The 19,562-nt window shown below is 40.6% G+C and overlaps 1 protein-coding gene across 1 annotated transcript; it reads right to left on the bottom strand.

Annotated features, from left to right (window-relative positions):
• Nucleotides 1–516: 516 nt before the first annotated feature.
• On the bottom strand, nucleotides 517–6,965 carry MED31 (mediator complex subunit 31). The gene is made up of 6 exons (XM_040586988.1): nucleotides 6,871–6,965; nucleotides 5,478–5,629; nucleotides 5,055–5,216; nucleotides 2,912–2,989; nucleotides 2,145–2,241; nucleotides 517–1,396 (listed from the first exon to the last, which is right to left on the bottom strand). The coding sequence occupies exons 1-6, from the start codon at nucleotides 6,963–6,965 to the stop codon at nucleotides 1,204–1,206; spliced, it is 777 nt and encodes a 258-aa protein (XP_040442922.1). The 3' UTR covers nucleotides 517–1,203.
• Between the last annotated feature and the right edge of the window lie 12,597 nt (nucleotides 6,966–19,562).

Genomic DNA, 19,562 nt, shown 5'->3' with positions numbered 1-19,562 from the left:
CTGAGAAAGCAGCCTGCAATTACTGGAGACTTAACTGCAAAGTTATACCTTTAATAGTGGGGGGTGTGGGGGGGTATGCATATAAGAGAAATGGGAAAAACCTCCTTAATCTTCCTAAATCTGACTTCACATAACTGCTGAAGCTGTTAAGATAAATCTTCGATGCCAAAGATGTTTAACGGCTTACCTGTTCAGTCTATGATAAGTTGAGGGCTGACAGTCTTAGTGTCAGCGATTACATGTTGAATGTGAACAGCTGTGGTACCTGCTCCTACAGGGATATGAAACACACCATGAATGTAGCATGAATATAATCTAAAATGTGAGAATTACATCCCTGACAGATGCCAAGATCTGTGTTCTTAACATTAAAGCTCTACCAGGAATAAAGGGCAAATGCTTCTCCTATACTGCAAGCATTTACACCTTTTTTTTTTTGTAACACAAATTGTTTTCAGTACATGTACTGCAGAGAAGCTTGAGAGCAGCCGCTATTTCACTGGCAGAAAACCAAGATTAAAGTAAGCTGACTTTAATGGACTAGATACTGCTACAGCCTGTTTCCTTCTGTTGAGTATTTGCAAAGGTTATTATTATTTGTCTCCTGCAGTCCTTGTCTCATCACTTTGATTTCTTTCTGTAAAACACGCTGTAAGGAAAACTCTGTAAGACTCCCAGCAACGACTACCACGTAAACAGAAATGACAAGTAATAGCTCAGCTTGGTTTCAAGGCAAAAATCCACAATTTAGATTTTGTACAGTATCACCACTTCAACTTTGCTCATCCTGCAGTTGGAAAAAGTAGTACATGAGGGAGTTCTTGGCCATACTTTGAAACACATCATTATTCTCCAGGGAAAATGCCTCCTGAGAACAGACTTCTGAGCTACACTTTCTGTTAAAGACTTAAATGTCACTAAGTAACATGTTTTCAAAATCAAGAGGCATCAATAACTGCAGTAAGTAATGCTCTTACAAAATTGTCCGTGCCACAAAATAAATTGCAGATGTAGTTATCAGTCTCGTATCTCTAAAAAAGTTGATGAAAGAAAAAAACCCCACCAAACAGTCCCATCACTTGATAAATCAAAAATTAAAGCATACACACACCTAGAGCCAAACCTACAAAAGGGTTTGTTCCTCTCTTGTAAATACTTCAGCTGACACAAAGTACACCTTATGATCACTCTTCCATGTGTTTTTCATTTTACAGAGGTGTTGTTTTGTTGCTGCTGCTCTGCAAGTGCTTGCTGGAGACGCATTCTTTTCCGTGAATAGTGCTGCCAGTGAAGAATCTGTTGCTCGTCAATAAATTTAGCACACTGAGCATTTACCAGTTCTTTGCGGAAATGTTCATATTGGAGCAGCTCTAACATATGCAAACACTGAGGATACCTGGATTAAAAATAAACATTGCTTTAATAGAAGTTTTTATAAGGTACACTAAAACTTGAGCATCCAATAATTCTGCAGTTCGGTTTTTTGTTTTTATCATGTATGTGCTTTACTCAAGCATCAAACCGCTTAAGACTGTAAATATTCCACCACGCTGTAACTTAGTAACTTCAGTATTAGGCTAGGAAACAAGGAGTCCAGTAACAGTTTATAAAGGCATAGGCATGCTTGCTTGGAGTAGCTTTTCTAATGGCTAGATTTTACTAACGCAAATACCTAACAACTACAATATCTGTTTCCAGAGCTCTTGTAAAGAACATAACAAAGAACTGTTTTCCCAAAATTTGAAGTAGTTTGTGCTCTCACAAAAATGCAAAGTCATCCTTTGTTTCGTGTAACCATCAACAATGCAAAATTACGCTTAAAATGTACTTACTGGGCCTAACTGAAGTAGTTCTGTACCATAATCTTCAGTAGTTTTATTTTAAACAAAAAGTAGAGTGCAGATAAAGGCTGCAAAAGGAAGATTCCATGTACAACTCATGAAAGACCAGTTTTATAATTTTGTCTATTGCTACATCTGGACTGTTGGAAACAGGAAAATAAAGCTGCATATAAATACAGTGGGGAGGACAAAGGTAAGATTACAGGCAGAAATCAAACAGTGACATGCTGCTGTACAGTAAATAACAGAAAATAAAACATCAAATCATTAAAATGCAGAGGCCTAAGTGATTTTAACACTTACTTTAGGTATTTTGCATATTCAGGTTCTTTCCAATAAAGTAAATATTTAAGATAATTTACGAAAGCTTTATCTTTGAAGTAGCCTCTTTGTGCAAGAACTGAAATAAAATGACAAATAAGGAATTGTCAGTTACAGATGTGTGAAAAAAATCTGCCAAAGGAAGAAAACTATACAAAATACATACATATATATTTTTTATAAAACTATATATATAAAACTATACAAAAAAGGGGCACTTTAGTCAAAACTTCACCATTACAATCAAGTTTAGATAATTCAAAATTAAAAAACCACAAGGAAAAAAATATATTTTTATGTCAACGTACTAGACATAATAAATTAGTCCCACCTCCCTTATAGTATGTACGTATCCTTCATACAACAGCAAGGAAGAGAACAGCTTTTTGAAAGCGGAAACTTTGACTGTAGTATTAAAATTGACAGGGAATTAAGTATACTACTTGAAACTATTATTAACATTAGTAAAATTCTGTTTTCAGATAAAGGAGTAGTGTTAACTTGACATTACTTTTTAACTACAGACTTGAACTTCTCTGCTAGACATGCTTTTTTTTTTTTTCATTTGAAACAATAAAACACCAGCAATTAGAAATCTAGACAAATTATTTACAGACTACCTTCATTCTGTGAAAGACCCATTGCCTTTTCTTTGTTTGGCCCTCTCCCTGTAACATGACCAGTAATAATAAACACCATTAAACTGTATTAATTTCTCAGGATCCTGATATTTCCTTTCAAGTACTCACAGTTGAGGTAATTTGGATTTGCCAGGCATTGAACAAACTCTAACTCCAGCTGGAACCGAAGTCGATTTCCTGTATCATCTGATACACGAGAAAAACAGTAAGAATCAGACTGACACAATAGATTTGAAAGTAATTTTCTTAGTTTGAGCCATACATAGAGGTAATGCGTTTAAAACAGAAGGAAAAGCAGTAACTACCCATAATATACATGGACTGATTTAGCAAAGCCGCCATTATGTGAATCACTGTTGGACCTGCATTAATAAACATGCTGGGGTTTGTTTGTTTTTTTCTTTTCGTTTGGTTGGTTTGTGTTTGGGGTTTTTTTTACTGTCAAGCAAGTGCAAAGAAAGGAGGAAAGCCCAATGACACTTTGTTTAGAGTAAAGGAAAAGGGAAGAGCAAGAAGCCTGGAATATTTGCACAGGGAAAATTAAGGTGGTAAGAATATGGGAATTGTGAACAGCCCACTGAAATAGTTGTGCCTATCTTTAAAAGTAGTACAAGGTAGCACAGTTATTTAATTTTCTTCAGAAACTTATTCTTCATATAGTACACCAGTAGGAATACTGCAGCGTTCCCACAGTACAATGTCCACTAATCACTAATGGTGTGCCGCTGGGGCTGATACGGGATACAGTGCTGTTTGACATCTGTATGACCTAGATGATGTGACTGCCTGCACACACAGCAAGTCCATAGCTCACATGTAACTGTGAGGAGTGGCTAAAGCACAGGAAGGCTGTGCAGCCAATTCAGAGGGACCTCAAAAGGCTGGAGGAGCGAGCCAACAGGAATCTCATTCAGTTCAACAAATTGAAATGTCAAGTCCAGCACCTGGGGTGGCGTAACCTTAGCAATGTCTATAAATATGTGCTGTGAAGGAATGAAGACAGAATCAAACTCTTCTCAGTGGTGCCCAGAGAAAAGGCAAAAGGCAATGGGCACAAACTGAAATACAGGAAATTCCTTTTAGACATGTTTGGGGGTTTATGGGGCATGGGGGTGGTGGTTTGGTTTGGTTGGATTTTTTTTTTTTTTTACTGTGAAGGTGATCATAGGAACACGTTGCCCGGAGAGGCTGTGGAATCCCCATCCTTGGAAGATAATGATGGCCTTACTAGACAAGGTCCCGAGTAATCCGATCCAGTCTGAGCAGGGTGTTGGGCTAGATGACCTCCAAAGATTCCTTTGAGTATGAGCTATTCTGAAATTCTGCCCAACAGTCCCATCTTGAACACTGAAATGCAGAACAGCCTACTTCCTAGAACCTAATACCAAATCAGAGATGGGTACTGACAGTTTTTGCCTGATTAGCAGTGGTCATCAGAAATTAATTTCTGCATTTATGCCTGTGATTATACAAGCTGGGGGCTACCGTACCAAAAGCAAGGAATAAAGTATCAACTGACTTTCTAATTTTTAGAATCATACCATCAAGGCATCCTCATTTTAATTTTTTTTTCTTTTTCATAACCATAATGAGCACATAGCAAACCCTTACTGACAGGAGCCAGGGTTGCAGGTCTCAGAGGCCTGTCGCTGCCACTGGGGACCACTAAGCCACAGGACTGCCCGGCCAACCTTCGGTTCCCAGCTGGGGCCCCAGCGCTAGGAGACACCTGCTTCAGAGAGGGCTCCATCTAAACACACCTTCCTTTTCCTACAAAGCAACTACGTGGAGAACTGAGAAAACCAACGCTTTCCACAGGAATAAAGATGAAGGACAGACCGGGACTGACTGGAAGCCCTTGCGCCCCCGAATTTGCAACTCCGATTCCTGAATCACAGCAAGTATTAAACACGAGATCGGGGCATCACCCGTGGCCAAAGCTCCCTAACAGTCCTGGGAAAGCAGGATTTAGCTGTAGAGCACCATGCGCCCTCCGATGCCCTCCCGCCACCTCCCATGGCCCGCGGGAGGCTGAGGGTCGTGGGCGCCGGCAACGGAGCAAACGCGGTGCCAGAGCGGGCCCGAGCAGCCGAGGAGGAGGAGGCGGGCTCAGAGCTCGCCGAGCACCGGCCGGCCCCGGCTCCCGTGCGGCCTTTCCCCGGGCCGCAGGCGCTCGGCCTGCCCGCCCCTCGCCGCGCGGTCCCGCCGGACTCCGAGCGCCCGGGAGCCAGCGGCAACCGGCACCCCTCACCTGACTCCATAGCGACCCGCCGCGCTGCGCGACTCGCCCAAGCACAAGATGGCGCCGCGGACGGGCGCTGCCGGCGGGCGGAAGCCTGGCGGACCCCAGCACTGAAGCACTCTGGGAAGGCGGCGCCGGGAGCCTGGCAGCGGGCCGGGCCGCGCCTCCTCGCTAGGCGCCACCACCCGCGGGGCGGGGCGGGGCGGGGCGGGGCGGGGCGGGGCGGGGCGGGGCGGGGCGGGGCGGGGCGGGGCGGGGCGGGCGGCCCGCCCGGGGTTCTCCGGCGGCGGAGGGTTTCGGTGGGGGTTGCGTTCCGCCGCTGGCAGCGGTGCGCGGGCGGGGTGCCTAGTTCTGCGGCCGCTGTTCGGTGCTGGTGTGACATGCCCGGCGCTGGTCGTGCCACATGTTCAGTTTCCTAAACGGTGGTCCCACCGGGTCCAGGAGGGGAGCAGCCACCGCTGCCGGGGGGGGCACGTTCCCCATTACGGCACCGCACAGAGACCTGCGGGGAAGATACATGGGGATCCACGTTGCTGCGTGTAACGGGCACCATCCATTTGCTGCTGGAGACGCGGGAACGGCTCCTGATGGTTTGAAAGTGGCAGGGCATGTAATAGCAGTAGTTGGAAAGAACATCTGGAGATTTCACTATCCAAATAAAAACTCCAACTGAACATTGTATGGGAAAAATTCCTCCCTTTTCAAGGCGCTCTGCTGTCCTGTGGGCTGCTGCAGCTCGCTTCAAACTTTATAAGCAGCAGGAACCAAATTCAAAGTGCTCAAAAACCAAAGTACAAACTCTGGTGTATTTTTAATCGACCAAAGTTCAGTGTTACATCCAGCACTTCACTACGAAAACTTCGCAAGCAAAACAAACGAACCTCTGGAAATGTTCCTTGCCACCTCTGCATAGCAAGCTCCAAAAGTGCGCCAGCTGCTGCCACCGGGGCAAGGCGGCCTGCGCCATGCGGTCCCGCCGGGCAGCCTGTGCCACGTGGCCTGTGCCGCGCGGTCCTGCCGAGCAGGCCGTCAGGCAGCCTGTGCCATGCGGTCCCACCAGGCCGGCGCGGCAGGCAGGGCACTGCACCACCCTCGCAGCTGCGTTTGAGAGGCCTGTTTCCTAACCAGGAAAAGAACACTCCTCCTGACGGTAACATGGCCAGAAAGGTTAGAGTTTGGTCAGTGTTATCCAGGTATTATTAACGAGCCATGTGATCAATCCTCTGGCAGATGAGTAAGGAGGACATTTTAAGGATGCATTTGTCAAGAGTTCTGTACTGCCCCGAAGCGTCAGCAATGGAATTTCTGAAGGAGCCTGGTAGATTAACATGATGGCCTTATAAAATGGGTGCAGAAGTCTCTTCCAAAGGTGGAATCGGTTTGGCCTGAGACACTGCAAACTCGCTTGGAGGAAAAGCCTTAAGAACTACTTATTTCAGTAAGCAATTCGGTGATTATGATATAAAACAAATCAAGCAGAAATGATTATTTGACATTTCATTACTGCTTTTCCAACTCTACAAACCAGTTTAAGTTAGAATTCTATGTAAGTGGTTTTTAAAATCACTTTATTAGAGCTAGGATGCACCAACAGAACTGAGAATAAGCCACGTAAATCCATGAACAGCAGAACATACGAAAATGGTTTTCTGCAATTTCTTTCTGTGGAGGTTTTATAATGTCTAAAACTCTAGCTGAGGTGACGCTAAAGCCCCCTCTCAGCAGAATTGTAGGAGGGTTTGTCTCTAGACAGTCTTTACCTAGAAAGCAGTCTGCCTTAAACCCACAATGAATATCTCAGGACTGGGGTTTTCATTCTACTTACCTGGCACTGTTGCTCTTCTGGGAGGCAGCGATGTGGCCTGAAGCGCTCTTTTTTGCCATTGATCTCTGAATTTGCGATTTTATCATTGGTGCCATTAGCGAGTCATCAGTTCTCCAGGTGTCTCAGGAAGACCTTCTGTTCCAGATCTGAATGGTTCATGTTCTAACCTCACAGATTTAATGACGTCCTATGTGAGTAAACAACCTGTTGAAGAAAATTAGTGTTGGACTAATTATTTGTTCTGTCATGTAAGGCAGCTTTTACCACATAGGCAATTCGGTTCCAATTCCATTAGAAAGTAGCTTTGGGGTCAATGTTCTCATTATACTTTTTTCCCCCAGATAGACAGATAAATGCTTGAACTGGAAAGGATAAAAAGAGGATGATCATATGTTTTTATTTGCAGAACATTCATTTTAACTTTATGCTAGACAAGCCACATTGATCACTTCCAGAGCAGAAGGAAATAGAAAGGAGAGACTCAACCCTGAAATACTAAACTAGGTTTTGATTTTTTTTTTTTCTTTCTGCATATTGGACAGAGATCTGAGCCTGGGCTTTCTCTTGTTTTTCATAGCAACTTTACAATGAGCCAAGTAGATTTCAGTCAACCTCTGCACTTAATTATTCATTCATCAAAAAAATTGTATCAGAGTGAAACCAGTTAATAAACAAATGCTACAAGAGTGCAGAGCAGAACTGCGCTGTTGCATCAGCACAATGGAGAGGAGCCCAGCTACTGAGGCTGTAAATTTATTCCAGAGGTTGCAGTTCTGCCTGGTGTTACATACTCAGTTTTCAGAACTTGGCTGGAACAAAAGCCCGAATGGTTTAGCACTGTCAAGCTAGCTTAGGTACACTGCTAAAATTGCATTACTGGGCACTTGTTCAACAGTACGCTGTATATAGACTTACCTGAAACCTGACTGATTTTTTCCTTTTTCTTTTTTTTTTTTTTTTTAATATTATTTTTTGAACTTGAAATTTTTTGAAATTGAAAAATTTATTTATTTTCAGTGTCTGAGTTAGCAATTTTCTATATAATTTTCTATCTTTTCCAATGCAGTATGGCTTTTTTTTCCCTGGGAATTTGGTTACAAAGAGCCATCTAAAAAGAATTCAGGCATAGTTTTTCTTAATAAAATAGGGTTGCTTTTTTTAGGCAAGGTTTTAGTGGTTGTGGAATACTACCATTACTATATCAAAACATAACAAGTCACTCCCCAGTAAACACAGACTTTGGGCTAAAAGCAGAGATCAAACAGATCCCACGTGTCTGCATTGGTATTCTGGAATGTGATTTCTCTCCCAAGACTGACTTCAGAGGAGAGAATCCCAAGAAAGGATTGGTCACAGGAATAAATTACTATGTAGGCTTGCCAGAGTTAAGTCGAACATTTCAGTTCTTGGCCATCAAAACTAGGAACAAAATTGAAAGTCAGGATCATAGTATAATAACTAAGAACATTCTCTAGGAAAAATTGGAATCTTTTTTTCTGCTTTTAAGTACCAATTGAGTCAAACTTTCAGGGTATAAGTGTTAACATATATGACTATGAGCCAGGAACTCTCCATATTGTTGTGAAACCAGAACAACATCGCTGCCTCAGTTTCTCCTTTTATAGGGACTAGGTTACCATAGCTGCTGTTGTAGGTCTAGAAGCTGTTTCTGGGACTTTATTTTTTTCTGAGACATTTTGGCAGAGTATGCTAAAATTATAGTGGATTTATATATAAAACACAGATGTATTATCTAACAAACAGAAACAGATGAGATAGTGTTTTCTACCTTAACTAAATTAAGCTGTTGCAACTTGAAAACTGCATTCAAAAAATGACACTTGGCTGCAGTAGTAATTACAGATAGTAGCTAAGTATCAATAAAATCAAGTTTGTGACATTTCTTTGTAAATGCTGTATTTAGGAAAACCACAGACACCAGGATACTGAAAGGTCTTTCCAGGTCCAGAAAATAACATGTTTCTACTGTCATCAATTGTTTAATCTCAGTGACTGGATTTCAAGCTCTTTTTCCAACTGCCACACAGATCTTCAGCCTTTTTTAAAATATTAAATAATATATCCTCCATCTTGCCAAAAAAAGGTCTCTCCTTTAACATTTGAGATGTTATAGAGACACTTAATTCTTTGGAGTTTCCATTTCAGATTGATAATAAAATACCTCATGTAGATGAAGATCTCACATGTTCACATCTACATCTTAATTCAGAGTTGCTTCTGAGGGCTTAAGGGTAGAAAGCATTATCTTGGAATTAAAGTTGTCTATCTCAGTCACCTGTAGCGTTTTCCACACTGGATACTTGTAACTGACAACCCCCACCCCCCACCCCCAATTTTTAGCTGGATATGCTTTCCACTTATTTAAGCTTAAAATTTACAGTCATGGATTTCAAAGAATATTCAAAGCTATAGGCTAGGTTCCAGCATTTTTAGTCATGTTGATTAGTACCGCACTGGCGAGAATGCTTTTTAGAAAATGGAATAGTTTATGGCAACAAGTACAGTATAACATCATTAGAACTGGCATAGAGACACAGCCATTAAATGGAGCCACTTCTGGGACGTGAAGGTACGAAGTCTCCACAAGACAGCAGAAAATAAAGTGGTCTGAAGTGCTATTAGATCTTGAAGGTGGACACTGAGGAACTGAGATGTTGCAAAGGGTTTATTTACACACCACATTTACATAGTATATAGTATAGTGCATTTGCATCAGAAAGAAAAGGAGATCCAGCAATGCTTCATGATTGAAAACTGATGAAGTGGAACAGTAAGTATTTTATATCCAGTGCTTGGGGCCCAAGACATCCCCTTTTGTTCATAAATTTACCCATCTGCCTTAGAATAGAGTGCGAGCTTGTATCAACATGGATAATGACATCTTAAAGGATTTTACCCATAGAATGCAAGACAGAATTCTGCAGACTGGAGAGTATCCTGCTTCAAACATGGTTAAATAACAGAGAACAGAGTATGCATTAAGTTTATATTTATAACAAGCCAGTACAAAGTCTGCAATTTTTTTACTCCCATGTTATAATTGTAATTCAATAGAAACAAGATCATAGTTATCAGTGACAGAAACAATTGTCAGAACATATTTAATTAAAGGCTTAACTGTTCACTGAGTTCTATTTTTTGAGGCTAAGAAACTGGCAGGTAACGTACATTTCAAAAGCCAGCCTATGACAGTCATGGCAGAACAATCTTCATCTGAAGGCTGTTAAACACCGTTCAACGGAGCTCTACATTTGGTGAAATGGTGTAAAAAGACTTAAAAGATTGTGGCTGATTGCAGGCACTGCAATGTGTACTTATGTGACCATGTTACTCCTCTAGCTTCAGACAACCATTGGAAAGCAAAGATAACTTCAAGATTAAATGTCAAATGTCAGAAAGCATTTTATGTTTTCCTTTAATACATTGGTTAAAAATCTGTCAGTCTTCAGTTCTTAGGGCATCTAAACAGCAGATGGATTTGAGGTCTCATTGAACCTGAGAACAACGGTCTACCTTCACAAGGTATTCCTTGCCATTTGAAGCCCTTTCTAAGGTGCTCCAAAGAAAGAATTTTGCAGTGAGCCGGGATATATGGGGCCTGACCTGAAGGAGCTCTTAGCCTGTTGGATGCCAAACAGGCCAGAGACACTCATTCCCAGTAATGAGTGAATGTAAAACTACGCAAGTTTGAGATCCACAGACAAGCTTGCAGAACAATAAACTGAATGTTATCTATTTTATAAAGGTCACATACATGTATAATTTCACTTTTTTCCATTATATTTTGGATTATCATTACAGTTATTTAATTTTGCAAATATAATACTCCAATGATGGTGTAGTTTGATCTAGTTTCTATGCCATTTTATTTTTAGGCTTTTCTACTGTGATACTGAACACAAGGGTGTAGGGAAAAAACACCAGGAAGAGTTATGTATAAAACTAAGGAAATCATTGGTATGAATTTGGAATTCATGAAAAATGTATCCCCTTTATTTTATATATTTTGACTGTGTTAATTTGGTGTTGAAAGTAATAGGTATGTTCACAAACTACAGGTGAGGGCGTTTTTCTTAATAATCACAAGAATAGACCACAGTTCTGCCAACTGGTGTGGCACCATATTCCTTACATAAGAATGTATTTTTTTCTATTTTTAAAAAATAGAGAACTTTCCTGGCACTATAGCTGAGAACAGAGTCTTGAGATTGCAACCTTATCCTCCCATATAGCCTAAAATCTCAAGAGCCAGATGAGACACACACAGAGGTAGAGTGAGTAGATATACATTTTGGATATCTAGGTTTAGTTTGTTTGGATTTGTGTATAACAGACTAGCAGGTAGGGTTTTTTTTCTAGATTTTGTTTGGATTTGTGTATAACAGACTAGCAGGTAGGGTTTTTTTTCTAGATTTTGTAACTGGCACCAATGTTAAGCCTGCCTTTCTTTTTTTTTTTTTTTTTTCCTTTTCTTTTCTATTTCCAGACGTGAACAACAGGAATGAGTAGTGGGCTATTGTACAGAGCTTCTCTGACAGCTCACAGGCTGAGTTCTTGTGTAGTGGATGAGGTCAAAACCTCACGTCTTACCAGAAGATTTGAAAACAGGGGCTGGCATAATCATGGTCTGGAGAAAGAAAGCTGATGGCAGACAAGCAAGAGCATTCAGCTGGCTCACCCCTGAAATGCTGAATGGGCCAAACTGCTGAATCCTGAGCTGCAAGCTCGGATCTGGAGGAGTTTTAGGCTCACCTGAGGCCTTAGCAAATCAGAGCTCTCAAAACCAAGTAAAGGTCATTACGTGGAGAGCCAGACTTCAAAATGCTGGGCTTGTAGGGGCCGCTGTAACGCTAGTGATAACAGAGCATGAAAATACATACTGATGTACAATACTGATTCAGACTCAAGACTAACTTTCCCCAGGTATAAACTGGAACTGGATGAGCAGCTGAAGTTTATACAAACCTGCCAGTTCATGTCAGCTAAGGATCAAAGGTATGAAATCCCAGGAATTAAAATTCTGATAATAAATGAGTAATGTTAATTAAATCATTGGGGCTAAATAGAGAAAGCGAACAATTTATTTGTCATTTTTATATTGCCATCTCAACTGCCTGACTTAAGAGACTTGGGGGTGTGCATGTAAAAACCACATTCTCCTATTCTTGCACAGGAACATCTAACTATACTAGAAACAGCACTGCAGTTACTTCTATAGATAAAGAGAGCTGGAATTGCATCATCTCCAGTAATGAAAATATGATTAGTGAGATTCCTTCCTGCTGGCAAGCAAAACTCTAAATATTCTGTACACTCACCCAAAACCTCACCCACTCATGATGAAAATAACTTATAATTCTTGGTCATTGCAAAGGTGGTACACAAATAGTTACAGTTTCACAGATGTCTACATCAATATTTGGCAAGAATATAAATCCTCTCTTTAGCTGCAAGCTAGCCAACCTGTCAGTGCTTATAGTCAAGATTATACAGCATTCAGGCAAATAAAAGTGCTGAATTCCTTAGGGAGCAAATCTAAATATACCTCTTGCAGGCAAGGCCCGTAACCTTTGAATGCCAAACCTACAGCAGAGTATGTTTGATTTATGTCTAACACATAAATTTCAGTAAAACGAAGTAACCTAGGGTTTATGAATAATTACACAACAGCGTAAAGCACTGCTTGACATCTTACTTGCATTACATTCAGTTTTATTTTTTTCCTGTATTGCAGAGTTAAAATTGTAATAAAAGTATTTTGAGATTCATTGCCATAAAAACAGTTTCTCTGGGGTGGTTTCTTCAAGCTCTCTTGGTTCCTTGCTCCTGTCTTAGAACTAATAATATCTCTGTTCATTACCTGTTTTTCTTAGTTCAGTGAAAACAGCCAGTTGGTTTTTGTTCAACCTATTCCTTCTCCAAGTCCACTTTATGTGTTAAAAGCAGCCACCACTCTCAAACAAAAAAAAACCCAATAAACAAAAACCCCAAGTTTTTTTTAATATACAGTTTTATATAGAACATTACAACTAAGAAAAATGTGCAACTCTAACTTTCATTATAATTATAATTTCTGAGGTTCCTAATCTTGCAGTCCTTCAGTTTAACCATCACAAAACAAAAAGGGGAAAAAGTCAAAGTCTCAGGATCTGATCCTAAGTTATTTTTGCTTTCTCATGAGCATATAAGAACAATATAACACTTTCCATTTCCCTAACTGGGCTTTGGGTCAGTTGTCACCCTGACTGTAAGATTTGCTTTAGAAATTCAAGAGGGAAAACCTAAAAAATTTAGTGCAAGATGAACATCCTGGGATGATCACCTAATACAATTTTCCTTCACCAAGATCTTTCCAAACAGAAAGATATGCGTATGCTAGCTGCGGAGTATCTCCACTGGCTTCAGTGCTGTTGCAGACATGAAGATCTGATGGTGTTGGAAAGAAAATCCAGCCCAATAATTCTCAACATACATAATTTTAATCAGTCAGCTTTATCATTTTTCACCAGCAGGCTGAGGTAATTTTAAAGAAGAAAAGGAAAAGGGGTACATGTTGAATAAATACCCAGCTGGGATCCAGAGTCATCCTTCCCAATCCATGTAATGGATTCATCGCTTGGCTGAATCCATTCAGTGCTCCTCTATCTGACCTCTAAGCAGGAGAACAATTGCCACCATTATTACTGGGAGATGCTATGTTGATGCAGTGTGAGCATTAAAACCAGCAAGGCAAAAAAAAAAAAAAGGCTGTTAGCATAAGCACTATTTGACCCTAAGCAGCAACGGCCTCCATAACAAACACCCTGTGATGGATATTAATAGACACCTCCTCCTGGACCACTGTTCATTTACTGGAGACGTACACCTTGACTTTACACTCAGCCAAATATGTTGGCAATCTTGAGGGCATTGCTTGCTTTTCTTTCTTGCCCTTATCCACACACAAGGCTAAACGCACTCCCCTCTAGGATACCTCAGTGTGCTCTATTACAGCTCCTGCTTTTCTAGGAATGTCTCCCTAGCCACTCAGTGTCTTCACAGCTTTTTGCTCCAGTGTTCTGCACCAGTATCATCCATGCATCTTCTCTGAAGACTAGTATTTTGAACAGTAAACAGCAATAACTTTATTTGAAGTGTCATTCTGGGAGCACTAGAAATAAAGCAGCAGGTTTCCTATAAGCAAAATTTCTAGTGATGATTTCTGCATAATAAAATGCTCTTGTGGAGTTTCTGTGCAACATTTCCTATTGTTCAGGCATGACCAGGTCTCTTCTCACCAGGTACATATGACCCCAAGACTCTCTCCCCATCCAGGAACCTGGCCTGGAATCAGCCAGTAGGTTCTGGAAATACTTGTACACATACACTGGCAGTGTAACTGCAAAAGCTGTGTTTCCACCAGTCTGTTGCAGGGATGTAACTGTGATTGTGGAGTGGATGCTGCCTTGTTATTGCCGTCTCTGAATTCCTTTCTGTCAAGGGACCAAGCCTGGATTATACTTCCATGTCATCACAGCCTGTGCTGAGAAGTCCCAGTTAACCTCACCATGAGGCAAATTCCTTGATTTTGCACTGTTAGAGACCTAACAAACTAGCTGTGCAATACACTCATCTAGAGACCAAGTCAGAAGAGCAGATTTGCCACAAAATTCCAGTTCAGTGACTCTTGATACATCAAATTACAAATATTTAGCTTCTGCTAATGTCAGAGCCAGGCTCTGAGACACTCTTGACTGTATTTCTGGTCCTTCAGCTCTAAAGCACAGGAGACTAGAAGAACCTTAAAAACACTCAAAGAATCAGTTGATTGGTCTCAGATGATCATGGCAACACAGACCTCTGTATGTGACTTTTGACACCTTGACTTAGTCATCTGATAGAGACCAGCACATAAAATTACTTTCCTTTTTTTCCCCCCTTTTACAGCTTTTTCAACGTGAATAGCTAACTTCTTGAGCATTCAGGAGCTGAGCTGCTCCTCAGCAGCGTTTACCAAATGCACTGGCTTTTCTGGAGACCTAGCTTGAACCTCCCACTAGGATTCACCTCTGAAGCCCATGGTCATTCCTCAGATGCTAGGTTTCCTGAGTGGAAAAGTCATCTCTGCTTCCTTATGGGTAAACAGTACAAAATAAGGCCACATTGCTGGGAACAGTGTTCAAGGATACCATTTTCTTTTGCTGGAAATGCCAACACCATCTCTATTCCTTGCACAGAAAGGCTCATTGTAGTATTTTGGAAAAGAGAAAGGAAGATGAAGAAATCATTGCCAAGCTTTGTCTTGAATTACAGCATACTCTGGCCATACTGTGACAGTGGTGGCCAGTGACAGGACAAGGGGCAATGGGCACAAACTGAAACACAGAAAGATCCAGCTGAATATGAGGAAACACTGATTTATTTTGAGAGTGATGGAGTGCTGGGACAGACTGCCCAGAGGGCTGCAGAGCCTCCTTCTCTGGAGATATTTAAAACCCACCTGGATGCGATCCTGTGCAATCTGGTCCAGGTGAACCGGCTTTCACCAGGGTTGGACTAGATGATCTCCAGAGGTTACTTCCAACCCTGACCATTCTGTGATACTCGTGTCAGCTGCTCTGCAGTTTTCATGTATGACAACATAGCTGTTCAGCGACAAATTTTCCTGTTGTCTTTCACCTACAGTTATATTAATGAGTGCCACCACACAGTCCAGCTGAATTTTTAATAGCTCCTGTGCAGAACAGTTTAGTAGAGGGAAGATGTTATTCGGATTATTCTTTCTCATCAGGGAACAGGCATCTGCTATATCAGCAGCATTTAGAAATGCCAGGAAAGGAGAAGAGCATGGGTCCAGCCCACACTTTGAACAGCAGTATTCCTGGAATCTATTCCCAGTTCTAGAAGAATAGTCAGTCTTTATTCCTAAAATTGCTTGCCACCATCTTTTGAGTGTATGAAATGCAGTAGTATTAGCACAGCCGTCCAGATTAATCATATACATCTTTGGTTAATCTATTGGTTAAGAGGTTTCCAGATTCCATTATTACAGGCTCTTTCTTCTGGAACCTTACTGCAACAGCACTCTCACTGCTAGAGGTTTTTATAGTGGGCAGACTTCTATTTACAGAGTAATCCTGCTTCACTGAGTGTACGAACTTGGAGCTCTCACCTGCATAACATTAATAAATATATGCATTCATGCCTACAAGTATTTATTAGAGTAATTTTCTGAACTTTTGACTCCTGCTGTTATGAGGCATCAAGCTACAGCAGAAAAAGACCCCAAGCACTTACCCATTGTAATTTCTATTCCTTAAATATTTCTCAGGAGGCAGAGAATCTTGACCTTCATTTATTGTGCAGACCCCAACCTACTGAGGAATCAATTCCAGTACAGTGGAGTAGAGCAGCACAGCATAACTCCACATGGAGAGCTGCTGCAGTGAGACATATAAATTAGCAAACATCTGAGAAAAGTTTTGTGAAGGACACCTGCACCTAATTAGCTCCCAGAACATTGGTCATTATCAAGTTAAGTCACCCCAAATAAAATAAAAAAACACAACCCAAAGAGCTAGGAGATCACCTGCCAAAAAAATCAATATTTATTTATTTATTTGACCACCTTTCAAACAAGGGTGAAGTTGTTCCCCTATGTGGCCCCATAGGGATGATTTTAACTTGTGTATTTTTTGTGTCCTGAGGTGACATATTCAGATTTGGTCTGCATTGATCTGACTTACATTTGTGGACAGATATGAATCAGAACGGTCAAAGGTGAGCTCTGAAATGAGGTATAATAAGACAATTGTGTGTGTAGGATGTTCCCAGGAAAGTTTAAGCTGGTTTTTTCCCCCAGCTTTTATTATTTAAAGAGGAGCCGAAGTGCCCTGGGTTCCACCTCCCCCCCTGCTTTTTTTCAGAGGAAATTTCTGTTTTCCCCAATTGAAGGATAACTGTTCTTAGTAACATGCACAAAAAAATCCTGAGTTTCTGATTTTTGACTGTATAGCCAAGACAAAATATTGAAGTAAAATAGATACGTGCTCCAGAAATAATCATTCTGTAATGGAAAGATTTTGTTAACTTCATTTCTGGTGGAAAATTTGATCTTCAACTGGCCTGCTAAAATATTTGCTAAGACCCAACCCATATTATTGTTCGCAAAGAGTAGTTCACAAGTAAAACTACAACAAACTGGTTTCAGTATCTGGAACATTCAGTCCTTTCAAGAATATCGATGGTCTATAAAAATAATGTTCTATGAACACTGTAATGAGGCTCATGTTCTGACCTGGAACAGCTTATTGAAAAGTCACTGAAAAGCTGTGCGCTAAATAAGGCTAGTAAGTAACTTCACATGGGTAAATGAAGGACTGAAGTAAATACGGGAAGGATAACACCATTTTACTTAGAGAAGATACACAGTCTCTTTCTTATGATCAGAATTTACAATCCATATTTACACCATAATGAATGGGCAACTATTGACTTAGTGCTCCAGAACAACCTAAATGGGCAAAAAATAGTTTCGGTATAGTCTGCTCTATTTTAAGAGCTACCAAACATCTCATTAAGCAGTCCGTAATCACCTCAGAGCAGCTTGGTATGCCTCCCTTTTACTTTGTGTTTCTGAATGGTGAGGGCTGTACTTACCTCTGTTCCATACAGGACACACAAATTCCTCAGCATTTCCCTCTGGAAGAAGCAGGTCCTCCTTCACCTTGGCAAGCTACAGATATTAGCTAGGCATGCAAAAGCACAGGACAAATAAGTATATTATTTTCAGCATATCAAGTTCACAGTTACTACACTGGAATGCTAAACCACAGATTAAATAACAAAGCATTTGAAAGAAATCTACTACGAAAAGGAACTCTCTGTTAATAAATATGGTTTACTTTCTAGGCTTATACTCATGTGCAAGTACAACAAATGGCATAGGGATTTAACAACAAGGGGAAAAGCAGGGGACAATAGACGTAACAGACAAGAAATGCCACATTCTATCAGTATGGACTTGGTATTGCTTCATACTGCAAATTGCTGCACAGTATCACAAGCCAAGCCCTCAAAATTGCCAGTCTGCATTTCAAACTAAGTAATTCAAAACCAAAACAGTGAGTTCCTATTACTTACCTTATGGGTTTTGAGGCTTTAGAGTTGATATTCAAAGACTTTCCTCCCATGCTTTAGGCTTACTTATTGCTTCCAAGAAGAGCTGGGATTCCTACATGACTCAAAGAAGCAGAACTTCAAGAATTACAGCAAATTTCATACAATTTGATTGAACTCAGACTTCAGCAACATAGTTTATTCACTAGTTAGGCAAATCATTTAGTCTTTGTCTTCATGCATGAATTAGCAGGACATATTTCTAACTAGTCTTACAGGTTGACAAGCATGAAATACAACATTTCAGACTGAAACAGAAAAGTCAAACAACTTGCTTAAAATTTGAGTAGAGTCCAAAAACAGCCTTAATAAACCATTTTCTGGCTTCTTGCTTTACGCTCACATTGTCTCCCTTTAATACATGTACTTTCACAAGTCTTTTCACACAGTTTCCCAGACTAATTTAGACACTCTTAAGCAATCTAGACTCTTGAAACACAACAACTTCCTCCCACTTTATATGTATGTCTATAGTGCATATATAATCCATACATAGACATATAAGTGTGTAAGCAAAGCCTAGCACACCCAGAACTTGCTGGCATTAGAAAAGCAGTTGGCCTTAGTAGCCCAAACACAATGATTGTCAGCTGGGTGGGTTCAGTGCAACCCTCCTGAAGAACTCCTAGATGTGAGGATTTATACAGACCTCAGTCTGAAAAATAAAGGGGATGGTTGACCATTAAAATGAAACAGTTATGGGCACAAACAAATGAAAGCAAACACTCACAAACTATCACCAGAGCTCAATAAAGGGTCATTTCATATTGTCATTCATTAGCTACAAGACGGTGGTGTAAAATGCTGAGTCCAGAAAATCTTTAATCCATCTTTAGGTAACCACTATCTAGATATAAGTCTTCAAAAAATGCTCATCAACCTTCTGGGAACTTTATTTTTCCTTCCTTGAGTGTTCTGTTGGTAGCAGAAGTTGGATTTTCATGGCTGTCCAGATGAATGTGCATGAAAAAGCCTCCTGCCAGTTTTGCAGGTGAAAATTCTTGGCAGGATACAAAGGCCAGAAGAGGTATAAAATCTATCCCTAATAACCTAACTGGAGAGCAACAGAGTTGCACAGGAAATGTCAGAATCAAAATCTTAGTGAGAATGAATCTTGGTAACGTATAAAACAGTAAAACTAGCCTCGCTCCTCTGCAATGCCAATTTTTGACAAATTTCTCCCCTCTCCTATCATGGTTATTTAAATTAAACTCTACTATGAGACTAGGTTTGTGAAGAATCTATTTTTTGCCTTAGAATAACAACAGTATTTATTGTTAATTGCGCTGTTTTTTTCATTAATATTCACCTGTAGCAACTGGCACTATCAAGTCATGGTATTCTGCAAATACTTCTGTGGAGTTGACAACTGGTTAAGATCATCAGGCCTGGGGAGATTCAAGTGCTCTGCTCAAGGACAGAACGTCTTCAGTCATGTCTTGCAAAGCACATGCAGTCTGTAATGCATGGCAGAGTCCTCTTTATACCACAGGCTCTTCACAAAGGGGCCAGCA

The sequence above is a fragment of the Falco naumanni genome, chromosome 1 (assembly GCF_017639655.2).
Source record: "Falco naumanni isolate bFalNau1 chromosome 1, bFalNau1.pat, whole genome shotgun sequence".
NCBI lineage: Eukaryota > Metazoa > Chordata > Aves > Falconiformes > Falconidae > Falco > Falco naumanni.
The sequence above is the reverse complement of the archived record's forward strand: the minus strand, read 5'-3'. Positions and strand labels throughout refer to the sequence as shown.